Source organism: Dermacentor variabilis, chromosome 1 (genome assembly GCF_050947875.1).
Source record: "Dermacentor variabilis isolate Ectoservices chromosome 1, ASM5094787v1, whole genome shotgun sequence".
NCBI lineage: Eukaryota > Metazoa > Arthropoda > Arachnida > Ixodida > Ixodidae > Dermacentor > Dermacentor variabilis.
Genome location: NC_134568.1, coordinates 33,954,067 through 33,970,525, shown reverse-complemented (window position 1 = coordinate 33,970,525; position 16,459 = coordinate 33,954,067). Strand labels below are relative to the sequence as shown.

Sequence of the window (16,459 nt, the reverse complement as noted above, 5' to 3'; positions counted from 1 at the left end):
CCGGGGCCACCGCTTTTCCGGGGCAGCCCATCTGAGCTAACCAGGCGGCTAGCAGATAGCAGGCGAAGTCGAATTTATCGACCACTCAGAATCAAAGGCGGGAGTTTGACGTAATAGTTCTGCGGAAGCCCTCAAGGTGGAGAGAAGTAATATCCCGGCACCAGAGGACCATCCACACACTAACTACTGCAGAAGAGAAGTACTCGATTAACAGAGCAGGAATGTCTATCTGTAGGTTGGGCCGTACAAAAATTCCGGCCGTCGGTTGGGCGGTATATAGCTCCGCAGTAAAACGTTTCAGTGCGGATATCCATCAGTTTATTATGTGCTATAAGCAATTGTAGAAGCATGAGACAGCGCTGCTTGCTTGCTCAGAGCAGTTCGTTCAGTTTCGCAAAAAAAAAAACGAAAAAAAAACGCGGCAGCTGTTTCACAAAGTGCATTCTTCCTAGTCACACAGCCGAGCGTTTGAGGCGTACAACCACGAGCGTGCGCGCTGCTTGATCTATGCGTGCGGATATAGCGTTTCGCCGTCCTCCAGCCGACGTCAGCTGCGTGAGAAGGCCTCAGAAGCGTTGCTTCAGCCGGAAGACCCTCACGGCATCGTCAGCTGCCTTCACTCTGCAAAAAGGAAAGGGGGCAAACGGACGCATCTGCAGGCCAAACGTATATACGCTTACATGTGCTCGAAACAAATGTTTTACCTGAGGATCGCACAGGCCCTGTACTGGCCCTTTTTATGCTTCTCTTTTTGTCACACTGTCATAACAAGTGTCATATTTATTTCTTTCTCTCTCTCTCTCGATCTCGGTCTCCCTTCGTCGTTCTCTTCCGCTTCCAATGCATATTAATGTGCGGAACCATCCATAAATGTAAAACAGGTAGTAAAAAAAAAAGGTGACAACCGCTAATGTACTGATCAACGGCGCTGATTAGCTAATCAAATTGATTTATTTTGACGTAGAATCTAATATAATGCGCAGTGGGCGCGACAATTTTCGTATCGATTTTACACTGGCACAGACATGCGTACCGTATAAAGCATGCATTAAAATTAATTTTAATTATTTATGTCAATATTTTCTCGTTGAAAAAGTTTATACTTCAAATATTACATTCCGCTTTACCGGGAAAAAAAGACAGAAAGGTGAAAGTTATATATGGGATCTATATATAGACAAAGACATAATATAGCGCCAGATCTAATTTCTTTTTAGTCGAGCAGTACGCATTTGCTAATAAAAAGACCGGGAACTGTTTTATTATGGAGAGAACACTGTTGTACTGCTACTTAGTTACGGCTCAGCTGTGCAATGACGCCTGAGACGACCTTCTACCTCAGCAAGGTCGGCAGTTGGGCCATTCGGTTGACATCCGTTTCGCTTTGGCCGCGAAACGGGGACAAAGCAAACATGCTCCGAAAATCTATTTCCCATTCGGAATAATTGACACTGATGCCAAATTATCAGAGTTTCTTTCTAATGTGGAAACGCTCGCATGATCTCGTTGCCGGGCCCAGTTATTTTTCGTCTATATATGTAGTTAACACACACGTGTGCACAAACAAAACGACGCACAATCGGCGCAGAGATGCGAACAGGGTACCATAATTTCAATTTGTTGTAATGTTCGCGCCAGCCGCTCATTCAGGCAACACGCTCTTCGCCTAGTGGAAACATTTCCACAAGAAGAGGGTGTATAGATGCACACTACACTTGCAACCACAGGATACAAGATAATTTCTGTGCTTCACATCATAATGACTGCCAGCCGAGACGTCCTGCAGCAAATGGTAAGGACACCACTCACCTCTGCATTCGCTTCGCTGATATTTTGGCCACGTGCGCTTCAAGATTAAGGAGCACCGATAGCAACGAGAATCCCAGCCATATTCCGATGTATCCTCCGAAGTAGCCGAAAGCTTCTACTATCTGCAGTTTAGAAGAGGAAAGGGCGAAAAAGAAAATAAGCTGTAAAATAGATGAGGGGTATAAACTGGCAAAAATAAACAGCCGTACTCCCTCAGACTAAAATGTACCAGAAATCGGACTCAGGCAGGATCACTCACACTCGTGGGCTAACTCACATTCACGGAACCATGTGTTCAGACTAAGAGCTTTATGAATGCGATGGACTTTAAAAAAGAAAGTTACCGTGATCTTTCACTTCCCGAGAGCAGGTTGCGCCCAAGCGTACGGGTGATAATCCCCTTTTCTGTATTGTGCGTAGAATGTTTTAAAAATGCTTTGATCGTGTGTAAGTGTGGTGGTTTTCTTCAAGGCGTATTCCTTGTTAGTTTTATTTCCGTTTTTCAATCTTTATGAAGTGTAAAGTAGCATTAGGAAAGATGAGGCACTGTAAAAAAAGAAAGCACAGTCTTGATTATTAGCAATTTGCACTATTCGCACTATTCATTTTCCCTTATTATCCTTCTTCCTCTTCTGAAGTCTCCTGGGAACGCCAAGCACGCGCCTTATGCCGGACTTGTTCAGCTCGTGCTCTGCGATTGGCGACCACTTTAGAGGCGGTACGCTGGCGCTCGGCCTGCCGCCGCTTGCGTCGCTACTCCGCCTTTCTCGCTCGGCGTCTCGATGAATAGACAAACCCGGTAGAACCCGGTGCGCCATTCCCTCCTGCACCTCCAGGCACCTTCCTGCTGTAGCGCTAACTTCGCTCGCGGCAACGCGCATAATTTCACCGATTTCACACACGGGGCATGTACACTTGCGCGTATATATATATATATATATATATATATATATATATATATATATATATATATATATATATATATATATATATATATATATATATATATATATATATATATATATATATATATGTTAAAGACTGCGTTTCTGGTATCTGGAAGTGCACTCAGGGGTGCCACAGGGGTCAGTTCTCGGTCCCTTGTTGTTCTTAGTTGATATCAATGACATCTATTTATCTGTTCAATCGCCTGTGAAGATCCGGTTGTTTGCGGACGATTGTGTTATTTATGCTAGTGTAAACCATCACTCCGACCAAGTAAGACTTAATGACGCGTTGCACTCAATTAGCGTATGGTGTGAAACATGGGGACTGAAGCTAAACACTTTGAAGACGGCAGCAATTACATTTACCAACAAGAAAGAACCCTTCGATTTTGCATTATATTATTCATAATTCTTATATACATAAAACCCAGGGAGTGAAGTATTTAGGTGTTACACTCACAAGCAATTTAAGTTGGGAACCCCATATAGGAAACGTTTGCAGCAACGCGCTAAAAAAGCTGGCATTTTTTAAACGGAAATTGCTCCGTACTTCATCGACCGTTAAGTTAACAGCATACAAAGCTCTTGTTAGACCAAAATTAGAATATGCGGATTTGATCTGGAGCCCTCATCAAAAATATTTAATCAAGAAAATAGAAAGGGTGCAAAATTTAGCTTTGCGGTTTATATACTCCACATACTCGCGTTTTTCTAGCGTGTCCGTTCTTCGCGACAGGGCAAATTGAAGAAACTAGCTCATCGCAGAATTGTATCTCGCATTAAATTTTTATATCACCTGTACCATGGTCATTACAAAATAGCGCGTGAATGTTATTTACCTGAGCCCCCCATGCGCTCTGCTCGTACAAACCACAACAAAACAGTTAAGCAACCATTTAGCAATCTTAACATCCATCAATATTCTCTTTTTCCCCATGCAATTTCACTATGGAATAAATTACCCGAAGAAGTAGTTAACGCTAATACAACAGAATCGTTCGTTCAGCTTTCAAATACCCTTTTCTTTGATCTCTAAATTGCCGCAATGAAAGGAGTTTCTTTTGCGTTACGCTTTTTCATTGTTATTTTGTTTACGTATGGCACTGTTGTATGTTCATGTTTATTCCTGTTACGTATAGTGTTACAATGATGTATGTACATGTTTTGTTGTGTTCTTAATTGCTAATTGGCAGTTGTAATTTACGTTGTTGTATGTACCCACTCCTGCTTGGGCCCGAATAGGGCCTGCAGTATTTGTAAATAAAAGTTATATATATATATATATATATATATATATATATATATATATATATATATATATATATTGTATAGGAATTTCTCAGGATCAAATAAAGTTCGTTGTCTGTCTGTCTGTGTGTCTGCGATAGGAATTATACGAGTGCTCGAGAGGCAATCGCACCGTCTTGCTTTCACGGTATCAAAGCGCATGCGTGACCCGCGCGTGGCGAATTAGGCCTCCAGAGACGCGGCTGCAAATGCGGCGCACCATACTATACGCTCCGCTGAATCGACTCTATACCCGAGCCAGGGCAGCGTTCTGGCTTCCACTGCTGGGCGCACACGTGACATTATCGTTGCTGCTGAACGGTTGTGCGCGCACCAAACTGGTGCTACGCACATTCGTCTGAGCGGAACGGACAGTAGTATGAACGTCGAGCTAAATCTATCGAATCTTTTCTCTGGGCGCTGACCAAGGCCAGCAGTTTTCCTTCGGTCTCGTCTTCGTGCATCGTCGAGACGCGACGCCCATACAACGCGGCTGGCAGGGGACAAATCAGTGACAGACGGTCGCTACACCTTGCTACTGCTTTCAGTGCTTCGCCATCGGGGTGAAACTGCCATTTTTGTAATGTAACGGATAAGTTATAGATTACATTTTTAAGAATTATTCAGCTATATTTATGGCAGTAGCAGGTGACGGCGAGCAATTGCATTTCAAGTTGAACGAACTAATTGTAATTGGTACTGAGTAAACTTTTTCCCTGTAACATGTACAAGATTGCACAGGGCATAAGAAAGCTCCGAGCCCACACAACGTACACTGACATGGCACAAATATATTGATGAAACTTCAAGAGAAGGTCATATAGCATAATTTTTTTGGTTCATTCACACCGGCGACTTGAGGAGGTCGCGCGACCATTTGCGACTCGCGATCAAAAAGCGACCGAAGGCGACTGATTTTCACACCGGAAAGCCCGGCCGAGCGCGACCCGCAAGTCGCGATCCCAGAGATTCGTTCTCAGCGATAACTCTCGGAATCTACACGGAATTAGCCGCGACGCGGGAGGGGGCCGGACGTAGACACATGAAAGATCACTTCCGGTGCGCCGCTGATTGGTTTATCAGTTTTGGGACCACGGTCGCGCGAATGAAAAATCGCGCAGAGAGCGACTGGCCCAAAATGGTCGTTTTTCGAGAAAAGCGACCGTTTGCGACTGGTCGCTTTGCGACTAACTTGGTCGCGCGACCACTGTCAGTCGCCGGTGTGAATGAGCCCTTATGCCCCCATTGAAATGCGGCCGCCGTGCACGGGAAACGAACTCGCGACCTTGTGTACAGCAGGAGAATTCCACAGCAGCGGAGCCACCGCGGTGGATCTGGGCATGCGCACGCGCGTAGGTTCATTATTATTATTGTTGTTGTTGTTGCTGTTGTTTAATGTTCGGATCTACTAGTTTCTGTTTCACTGCGGGTTCCACAGAAGACTATCAGGAAACATTGACCCTTGCACGTTCCTGACTCTTTCAGCAGGCATTTGCACTTTCCACAGAATTGGAAGTCTGTATAACTCATTTCCTCCATCTCGATGTATTTCAAAACGCGTTGTCTTCTTTCTGTTCCGAGCTTCAGCCTTTCTCTTGAGCTGCACTGCTCTCCTGTCTTCACATAGTTTCTCTCTTCTTCCGTATGTTTACTCCATCTAGAAATTGTGGGTTATTGGTGCATTGTTGCTTAATTATGTAGCTGTTTATCATGTTTGTTACTCCTGTGCTTCGTCAAATTTTCTTACCCCTTAAATTTTGTTGGAGTTGCCTTAATTGCTACCTTCTTTTGTTTTTGTTTCACTGTGTCCTAGCACCCAGACTTTAGTGTTGTTGCTTGGCACACAAATAAGTTATTGACCGATCGAGCGATTGATGTCGCCACGCGCCGAGATGGCTTAGCGGCTATGGTGTTTGGCTGCTAAGCACGAGGTCACGCTATTGTTGGCACTCGGGATAGCGTTTAGGCCAGGGATCCTCCATGCCATAGGGGTGACTACGTCCGGGAGTAAGAGTGAAAGATAAGGGATTTATTTTACATTATTTACATATTGAGACATGTAGTCAGATTCTAGTCAGGACACACATGTCTGCAGACGTCATCACGCACACGTCTGCATACTTCAGGGACCGTCAGCACACCTCAAAGGTGTCTTCTTTTAAGCAGTTCTTCCTTCCTAGTTCCCTACACAAGGGGATTCGATGACCGTGTTGTGCCCAATCAAAGGGGTCGCACATATCGCAGAACTCCGCCTCTGATTCTAATCTTCGAAGCAAGGACGAGACAGCCTGGAAACAGGTGTTCGCGCTCCTTCCACGAAAGTCGTGAAGCTGGTACCTTGACTCTGAGTGACGCTCTTGTCAGGGTCAGGAGACTGGTCTTCACGCTCGATACCGCTTCCACGGAGGGCGGCGGATGTTGTCGCTTCTGAGCTTCTTTGCCTGTGCGTCACAGTCGGTGTTGGGCCCCGTCTCCACGTATAGGCGGGCGCTGATGAATCCGCGGGGGAAGCAACCCAAAGAATGCGCGCTGACGAATCGCGGCGCTCGTTTCTCGACTGTCGCAGTCTGGGCTGCCTCGGGGGAAATGTCCAAGGAATGCTCATCGCCGACGTAACAGTATCAAATCCCGGCCGCATTGGCCGCATTGGCCGCATCTTGATGTCAGCGAAATGCTAAAACGGCTGTGTCCCATGCATTGGGGACACGTTAAAGATCCCCTGGTGATCAAAATTAATCTAGAGACTTCCACCACGGCACGGCTCATAGTCAAATCGTGGTTTTCGCACGTAAAACTTCATACTTTAAATCAATCAATCGGTTGATTGATTACGCTATTTCACGCTCCTGCATCTTTCGGGAGGCACTCGCCGTTCCAGAGACTGCGAAGTCTGTACAACGGTAATATTGTCCGTCTTTATATCTGTCGAAACGGTTTGGCTTCGTTCTGATCGGAGCCATCCTTTTGATTTAGGTTTATTCTCCCTCGCTTTTTACTCTATTTCCTTATCCCATGGTTTCGTCGCACAGCTTTTTTACCTTTTTTCTTTATTTCTCTGTGCGTCAGTATATTCAGACCTCCGGATGGTCTTGAACACAAAAATAAAAGATTTATTTATTTATTTATTTACGCAAAGCATATGGGCAGCTGCATCTGCTGCCACATCTTCGCCAGAAATCACCGAATTTTGTAAAGGACATTTCCTTGTCATAGGAGGCACTCTGCGAAACCAAGGGAGTCCGATATATTATTCGGCACAATGTGGACGGTGACTCTGCCGGATCAGCGCACGCGCAGATACACGATGCGCCCAGTACGTGACTCGCTTATATATATATGGGTGTTGAACGATCGATGCCGTTTTCTATGTATGCGCACCCGACGAGCGGCGAAGGGGCGTAATTTGACGCTTCGCTAGCCTAAGCCTGTTTCTCCGCGACACTTGATCCACATTTGCGCGCGTGCGGGCGCGCACGCAAAGGTTCGCATATTCGGGAAAACGTGCGAATTACGCATGCGCCTGCATTTCAGTTGCTATACGCACGTTTGCGCGCGCAGTTGCCTGTATAGCTGCCTGCATACCTGCTCGAGCTACTAGTGCGTCTGTCTGCGCATGTTTACCTTAACGTGTCTGCATCCGGATGTGAGCGTCATGGCGCTTCGTGCAGCTTGTGGTGCCTAGCATATACACCGATTTCCGGCCGCGCGGTGGCTTGTGGCTAAGGCGGTCTGCTGCTCCGATCGAGGGTTCGGCTCCCTGTCGCGACAGTTTCGTTTCGATGGGCGAGAAATGCGAAGACGCCTATGTGAGCTTCAATTGAGGTGCTCGTTAAAGAAAGCCAGTTGGTCAAGACTTATTTCCTTCTGTACTACGACGTCTCTCATGCACCCGATGTTGCTTTGGGGCGTCAAAACCCGTAATTCGCATATGACCTATATACCACGAAGCGAGCATACTTACACTTAATTACAGTCGTTTATATGCGCAATTTTCAAGCCGCACTCCCTACGTACGTTTAAAAGATCAATCGGCAGGCAAAAAATACCCGCGGTCTGATGTTCTCCGTTTGTTTTGTATTCTTACGTGAGGAAGCAGAAATTAAAATTAATATATGCAGCCTTACATATCGGAACCACGATCTGATCACGAGGCACGCCGTAGTGGGGGATACCGGATTCATTTTTACCAGCAGGGGATATTTAAGGGGCAGCTTAATCTAACTTAGACGAGTATTTTTAATACGTATAAATATTCCTTCGCGTGCAGCCCAGCAAAATCTGTATGTCACGCGAGAAGTGTCCGCAGAACATGCGTAATTTACGAAGACATTTAATCGCTATAATAGTCTAAATGTATATGATCGGTAGCTTTATAAGCGATAAGTAACAATTGAAAACTAAAAATTAATTGATCAAAGAGAATTTTGTTAACAAAATTGTGTCCATAACGCGAGAAGCGTGACACCTTACTCATAGGGATACATAGAGCTCCATAGAAAATGGATGGGGAAGCCTATAGTAGGGGTAGGCCAACTTGACATTTGGGGTTGGGCTAACTGAAATTCGGGAAACAAAAGCAAAAGCTAACAGCCGCGAGCAAAAGAATGCTTACGCATTTGTAGACAGTTCTCAGTATTTCGGCATACCTTTGGATTTCATACCCGTCTAACGAGGCAGCTGCGGCCGGAATAACACCCGCGACCTCAGCAGCGCAATGGATGCCACTAAGCTATATTGCTGTGGGATAAGGAGAAATAGCGGCCGTGGTAAGCAAGTTCCGCATGGGTATCCAAATGGGTTCCATTTGAACCTCGACCCTCTCTATTGTGCAGTTCGCGAACCAGTCGACGAGGGACACACCTAAATATAAGTGCATTTCTGTCTCCAAAGTATGCACTACAGGAACGTAGTTCAGAGATACAACATACACAGATGCTGGACGTCAGCATATCTAAATACCTCGAACGAACTATTTTGGCATTTCATGTGGGCCCAGTGTTGATGATGGCAGAGCCAGTCCCTATACGTTGGCTTTTTCTTCTTCTTGGTTTTAGCCGAAAAAATAAACGCGCACACCTTGCAGAACTGCCCCAATACCCGCCGCGGTGGACCAGTGGCTCAGCTGCTGGAGACGAGGTCGCGGTGGCCGCGTTCACATAGAGGCGGAATGCAAAAAAAAAAAGAAAAAAAAATAAGGAAAACGCTCGTGCAGCGTGCTTTGGGTGCACGTGATAGAACCACGAGTGGTTAAAATCAATTCGGGCAGGCCTCCACTACAGCGTCTCTCGCAACACACTGTGCAGTTTTGGGACGTTCAAGCGACAGAATTTACACCGCACCGACGAGCCGACGTGGCCAGCCACGGCTCGTGATCAAATGAGGAGCAAAAGAAATCACGCGAACCATTGCTCCTGGTGCATATAGCGGGCAACATAACAGAACACACTTGCGCGGTTTAGCTGCGTGCCTTACGTCAGAGGTTTTGTTCCGTTCTTACCGAAAGATTAGGCTGATACTGCAGGACTCGTTGCGTATCGGAGGAAAATTTTACTACGAAGGTGAACTTGTCTCTGCAAGGACAGAAGAAAAGCTGTAATGAGAATTGGTTCGCAGCAAGTCGGCACGAATTGCATGTGGATTGCACGAACAGTAGGGAAGACGACAGAAAATAGGTGCAACAACAGAGTGTTCAGCTCCGCTGGCCCCCTGCCGCCATCACAACTCTGGCAACAAGGATCTAAGCACCTGATACAGCTTAATCATAGCCGAGTTATAAGACTGAAATATTTCTGCCTCTCTCTCGCGTTCACATGTGTTTTCAAAGGCGCCGCACCGCGACTCGGAACTATGATGATGGTTACAGAGGGGCGGGGGGGGGGTGCCAGATAACTTTAGCCGAGGTATAAAAGGGAGAGAGACACGTTTATATATATATATATATATATATATATATATATATATATATATATATATATATATATATATGTGTGTGTGTGTGTGTGTGTGTGCGTGTGTGTGTGCGTGTGTGTGTGTGGAGAGAGAGAGCTGTTGATGATGAGGATGCTCGGGTGAACTTGAGCCTTCAATATTCTTCCCACTCTCAAATCTAGTCCGCTCTGGTGCACGAATTCGATTATAGCCTTGTCATGATTTGGGGCTCAAACGCTCGTCCAGTCATTGTAAACATGCCGCCTCTCCCCGGGACGGCTTAAACACACACACGCACACTCACAAAGGGGCTGACCCCCGCAGCGCGGCCGGGTGCCCCTTTGTCTTGCGTCTCGGACGGCGTGTGGGAAGGAGCCGCAGACGACGTTCCCGCGGCATCTCCTCCGCTCGCGGCCGACCCGGTTGGCGGTGTCGTGTTGCGGCACAAAGCCTGCTTCGTCGAACTCATTCAGTCAGTACGGCGACGAGGCTAGAGCGTAACGCCAAGGAAAGTTGCCGGCCCTGTCGCAAGTGGCTGGCAAAACTTGCACTTCAGCTGGCCGTTCTTAACAGTCTTTACAACATCGCGCCGACAAGAATGCGGCCAAAAAGTACGCTCAAGCATTCTAGGAAGATGCGACCACGTTGTTAGCTATATTGTATGTAGCAAGTCACGCTACTTTTGGCATTTTGCCTAATTGAATAAATAGTCACTTCGCAACTTCGCCAAGGCCACTTCGCAACTATTAACGTTATGGTCAATATTTCAACGATACAGTTGTGCAGCGTTTTAAAATTATCCAATTGAAAAGCTGCTACCGCCCTACTTGTTAAGTGTTAATTTCTTCTGCGTCGTAAAGAAAGTCCGCCAAATATGAAAAAAATTAAAATAAAACAAAGCATGTGCCGTACGTGCGCGGATTGCGCGCGGCGAATGCAGTGCTCTCAAGCGTGCATGCGTATGAACGAACACCGCATTCATCCTGGTGCGCTGCCTGATCTGCGTGTCGTCGCTGTTACGAACCGCTGCGAGCGAAGCACATCACTGGCGTAAATTGCGCAGTCAACGCTGTTACGTTTCGCCTAAGACGCGCGGTTTAGCCGGCGCGGCTGCAACGGACGCCGGGGCTTCGTTCAAAGCGGCAGACATTTTGGCCCGTTCGGCGCCGCCGCTACGCCAAGCGCGTCCAGCCCTGTTCCAATGCCATGTGTCTTCATGTGCGTGTGTGTGTGTATGTGCATGTTGGTGCCCACGCTTGTCGAAGCGCGGCAGCCGGGGAGAGGAGCTCCCCCAACTGTGAAGCGAGGGGGTCTGACCGGCGCCGACACGACGTATGCGCCACCTTCTCTTCACATTGTGCCCGAACGGCGCCGGCACGACGGCTGCGCCACCTTATCCCATTGTCCCCGAGCGGCACAGTCACGTGCTCGTCTATAGAGGGGTTCCTTCTTGCCCTCAACTGCGAGAGTATAAAAGCAGCTGCCCCCGGACGCCAAGAGGCTCCGATTTCTTCTGTTGAGTAACGTGCACTCCCGTCTCTCTACTTCGGTCGACCTGACCGCCAACTCTTTGCGATGTTAGAATAAACAAGTTGTTTTGTTGTTACCAGTCGACTCATGCTTTGCCGGGACCTTCGGATGCTTCCAGTTGTGCCCCAGGCCGCCAGGCCAACGCTACCCTTGGGGCTTGCGACCCAGGTGCAACAACGGGCGTCAGCGCCGAGTTCCCAAAAACTCGTGCCACCGGTGCGATTCCAAACAACTGTCTGCCAGCGGTGAGATCGCGACAACGGAGGCCAGCAGCAAAGATATGCAGATGACTGTATGCTAAGTAGCTCAACGACCATCCGGGAGCAGTGCAACGAGCCCTGTGTGATGACTGTTTGCCTGCAGCGGAACGACTGCGCTGAATTCTTGGCTGCGAGGTTTGGTGAGTGCGGGACTTTCTTCTTCTGAGCTTTGCCAGGCTTTTGTTAGTGTCAGAAACAGAGCTGGTAATTGTGGTTGTCGTTGCTGCCGGGTTAGTTTGCGGCAAGACAATAATAGGCAGTAGAGAAAGCAGCATTCAGAGCAGCCATGGATTTGAAGTCGTTGCGCAAACCGAAATTGCTGGAGCTTGCAAGAGAGTTGGGTCTGGATGTCTCGGACAAACTCATAAAACCAGAACTGCTAAGGGCTATTCTTGAGTTAGAAGCTGAGGATGACGAGCTGTCGGAATGCCTTGAGACCATTGAGGAAAGGGAGACTGCAAAAAGACAGGAGCACGAACTTAAAGAACAAAAAGAGAAAGAAAAAGAAGAGCGCGACTACGCTTTGGAAATGAAGCGTCTCGAGGTAGAGATGGAACGCGCTCGTAATGGAAGTCAGGCACACGGTGCAGGATAACGCGTATTGTTCAATATGACTGACCTGATGCGGCCGTTTAAGCTTGGAGAGGACATTGGTTTGTTCCTGGTTAACTTCGAGCGAACGTGCGAGAAGCAGGGGTTCTCTCGGGAAACGTGGCCACAGCGCTTGCTCACTTTGTTACCCGGCGAGGCGGCCGACGTAGTCGCTCGCTTGAATAGAGAGGAGGCAGAGGATTTCGACAAAGTGAAATCGAGTCTGCTAAAGAAGTACAGGCTGTCAGCGGAGGCGTTCCGTCGGAAGTTTCGGGAAAATGAGAAAGGCAGAAGTGAGTCATACACAGAGTTTGCGTACAGGCTTATGTCAAACATGCAGGAGTGGCTCAAAGAAGAGAAAGCGTTTGGTGACCACGAGAAAGTTCTGCAGTGTTTCGGGCTAGAACAGTTTTATAGTCGGTTACCGGAGAACGTGCGGTACTGGGTCTTGGATAGGCCAGACGTTAGTACAGTGGCTAAAGCCGCCGAGCTAGCCGAGGAGCTTGTGACGCGTCGGGCTCGCGGAGCTAAGGACGGTCAAAAGGGTGAATTTGGCTCCAAGTTTGAGAGGCCAAAGTTCACACCCGTGAGAGCAAAGGGGAACACACGTAGTGCGGATGCGAGTGAAAGCAGTGCGACCGAACCTAAGGAGACGGCGGCAGCCGAAGCCGAACGCAGAAAGCGGTTCGAGACGAGGCAAGCGCGCGTTTGTTATACGTGCCAGAAGCCGGGTCACTTTTCGGCGCAGTGTCCGGAAACAAAACCAAAAGTTGTGTTTTTGTCAATATGCAGCACTGACGAGAACATGAAGCTTCTCGAGCCTTACATGCGAGACCTCCTCGTGAACCGGAAAGAGTGCCGAGTGCTTCGCGATTCCGCAGCTACGATGGATGTAGTTCACCCCTCCTACGTAGAACCCGATATGTTCACGGGCGAGTGTGCATGGATCAAGCAAGCCGTGGAAGCTCATAGCGTGTGTCTGCCGGTAGCAAAAGTGCTTATTGAAGGACCTTTCGGAGCGCTTGAGACGGAGGCGGCAGTGTCATCTATGCTGCCCCCCCAGTACCCGTACCTATTTTCGAACAGGTCCGATCACCTCCTGCGCGAGAAGGGGCTTTTGTTTGGTGAGGCTAGTGTTCAGGCCTTAACCAGATCGAAGGTTCGGGAGCTCGCTGCAAAGGCGGTAGTTGCGGGGCCGACGTTATCAAACAATGAAAAAGGGTCAGAGGCGCAGCAAGCCGATATTCAGAGCACGCCCGAACTGAATAAAATTGAGCCTGTAGCGTTGAAGGCGCCAGATACTGGAGAGGAAATGCCCGACACGGGAAAGTTAGAAGAGCTATCTACAGATTTGCTCATCGCGCCTACGTCAGACGGACTTAATAGGTTGTGTTGCGTTTCGCCTGCGACACGTGGTTTTGCCGGCGCGACTGCGGCGGGGCGGCAGACATTTTGGCCCGATCGTCGTCGCCGCAACACTCATCGCCAGGTGTTTCCAGGCGCGACTGCGGCGATGCGACCGCCTAGGGATCATCCTCGCATTCCAGTCATTGTGCCCGAAACAGGCGATGCCAAAGCAGGGATCTCATTCCAGTCATTGTGCCCGAAACAGGCGATGCCAAAGCAGGGATCTCGTTCCAGTCATTGTGCCCGAAACAGGCGATGCCAAAGCAGGGACCATCCTCTCATTACAGTCATTGTGTCCGACCGGCAGCGCCACGACAGGGTGCTACGAGATCGTGCTCGACATGGTGCTACGGCATCGCTACGACAGTGTGCGTCACCATTAGCCCATTGTACATTCACGTGCTCGTCTTTTGAGGGGTTCCTTCTTGCCCTCAACTGCGAGAGTATAAAAACAGCTGCCCCCGGACGCCAAAGGGAGGGCTCCGATTTCTTCTGTTGAGTGAAGTGCTCTCCCGTCTCTCTACTACGGTCAAACCTGACCGCCAACTCTTTGCGATGTTAAAATAAACAAGTTGTTTCGTTGTTACCAGTCGACTCATGCTTTGCCGGGACCTTCGGATGCTTCCAGTTGTACCCCAGGCCGCCAGGCCAACGCTACCCTTGGGGCTTGCGACCCAGGTACAACCACGGGCGTCAGCGCCGAGTTCCCAACAGATCGTACCAGCAGTCCGGATCCAAACAGTTGCTAAAAGTCAGCCGGTCGGCTTTGATAGCCGAGCAAAAGAAGGATGGCAGCCTAGAAAACATACGCTGCATTGTCAATTAAGGTATCGCCAAGAAAAATGCTCGCTTTGTGGAAAGAGGTGGGGTCCTGTACCGGAAGTATCTAGACCGCAGGGGAGTGGAGTTCGATCAGCTGATCGTGCATCAATGCTATCGTCAGGATCTGTTGCGCTTGTCGCACGGGGGTTCGTGGTCCGGACACCTAGGAGTTAAGAAAACTAAGGACCGTCTCTTGCAAGAGTACTATTGGCCAGGGTGTTTTCGGGACGCAGACCACTTCGTGAGGTCATGTGACACTTGTCAGCGGGTGGGCAAACCAGGGGACAAATCGAGGGCGCCGTTGAGATTGGTACCTATCATTACGGAGCCTTTTAGACGGCTCGTTATTGATACAGTGGGACCTCTGCCGGTAACAGCCACGGGGTACAGACACATTTTGACTGTGATCTGCCCAGCGACAAAGTTCCCTGAAGCAGTGCCGCTTAAAGAACTCAGCTCAGTTGAGATAGTCAATGCACTACTGTCCATATTTGCACGAGTTGGTTTTCCTGCGGAAATCCAATTAGATCAGGGCACAGTGTTTACTAGCGCTTTGACGACAACTTTTCTGCTGTTACACAGCTCAGTGTACCACCCACAGTCGAATTCCGTTGAGAAGCTCCACTCCGTCATGAAGCGCGTGTTGAGAGCATTGTGTTTTGAACATCAAACTGACTGGGAGCTGTGTCTGCCTGGGGTGATGTTTGCATTACGGACCGCGCCGCATGCGGCTACGGGGTTTTCGCCAGCTGAGCTGGTGTACGGTCGCTCGCTGCGATCTCCGCTTCGCATGCTTCGAGAATCGTGGGAAGGCAGGGGCGACGACCCAGTCGTGGTGGAGTACGTGCTTAAGCTCCTCGAACGCTTAAGAAGGGCACAGGAGTTGTCAGGTGAAGCAATGGCAAAGGCCCAGCAGAGGGCCAAGGTTTATTATGATCGGACCGCCAGGGCCCGTCGTTTTGAGGTGGGCGATGAGGTCATGATATTGCGCACATCGCTAAACAACAAACTAGACGTGCAGTGGGAGGGCCCAGCACGAATTGTTCAGAAACTGTCGGACGTTAACTACGTGGTGAATCTGCCACGAAAGCAGAAAGCACAGCAAGTTTACCACTGTAATCTGCTCAAACCTTATAGACAAAGGGAAGCAGTGGTGTGCATGATGGTAAACGTTCCTGAAGAGCTTCCGGTCGAGCTTCCGGGACTAGGCTCAGTGACGAACAGGGAAGACACCGATCAAGTCATTAGTGACTTAATCAGTAAGGCATCGCTGTCGCCTGAGCAGAAAACCGAACTACACCAGCTCTTACAAGAGTTTCAAGGTCTGTTCTCTGAGAGGCCTGGTAGGACTTCTGTACTTACTCATGATATAGAACTTACCTCCCCAGAGCCAGTACGATCCAAGGCGTACCGGGTGTCACCCCGCCAGAGCGATATTATGGAGGCTGAGGTAAAGAAAATGCTACAGCTCGGCGTTATTGAGGCAGGTGAGAGTGATTATACCTCCCCTTTGATTTTAGTTGAGGTACCGGGCAAGGAACCTCGTCCTTGCGTCGACTACCGCAGGCTTAATTCCATCACTAAGGATCAAATTTATCCGATCCCTAACATCGAGGAGCGCCTTGAGAAAGTTAGTAGCGCTCAGTTTATTTCCACCCTAGATCTTGTCAGGGGTTATTGGCAGGTTCCACTTACAGAAGAGGCTAGTAGGTATGCGGCGTTCATTTCACCAATGGGAACATTCCGTCCTAAAGTGTTGAGTTTTGGTTTGAAGAACGCGCCATACTGCTTTTCAAGCCTCATGGATAAAGTGTTGCGGGGACAGCAAGAATTCGCTTTACCGTATCTAGACGACGTAGCGATATTCTCCGCATCCTG

General features: G+C 48.6%; 2 protein-coding genes across 4 annotated transcripts in view; one reads left to right on the top strand and one right to left on the bottom strand.

The window, feature by feature from the left end:
- Positions 1-427: 427 nt before the first annotated feature.
- LOC142571434 (uncharacterized) lies at positions 428-10,370 on the bottom strand. Its single transcript, XM_075679817.1, has 4 exons — positions 10,288-10,370; positions 9,541-9,613; positions 1,810-1,931; positions 428-621 (listed from the first exon to the last, which is right to left on the bottom strand). The coding sequence occupies exons 1-4, from the start codon at positions 10,368-10,370 to the stop codon at positions 567-569; spliced, it is 333 nt and encodes a 110-aa protein (XP_075535932.1). The 3' UTR covers positions 428-566.
- The window catches only part of LOC142576389 (uncharacterized), a 40,052-nt gene continuing 25,307 nt past the window's right edge, over positions 1,715-16,459 (top strand). For all 3 annotated transcript variants that reach the window (XR_012826835.1, XR_012826836.1, XM_075686511.1), the window contains exon 1: positions 1,715-1,792. The gene's annotated coding sequence lies outside the window, so the exon portion shown is untranslated. The remainder of the gene's footprint in view (positions 1,793-16,459) is intronic.

What these genes read in the sequence shown, in the direction of transcription:
- LOC142571434 (XM_075679817.1), bottom strand. Translation starts at nt 10,370, where the DNA reads ATGCCGCGGGAACGTCGTCTGCGGCTCCTTCCCACACGCCGTCCGAGA. An exon ending in AGTATCAGCCTAATCTTTCG is followed by an intron (nt 1,932 to 9,540) that starts GTAAGAACGGAA and finishes TCTAAACTGCAG; the next exon opens with ATAGTAGAAGCTTTCGGCTA. An exon ending in TCAGCGAAGCGAATGCAGAG is followed by an intron (nt 622 to 1,809) that starts GTGAGTGGTGTC and finishes TCCTTTTTGCAG; the next exon opens with AGTGAAGGCAGCTGACGATG.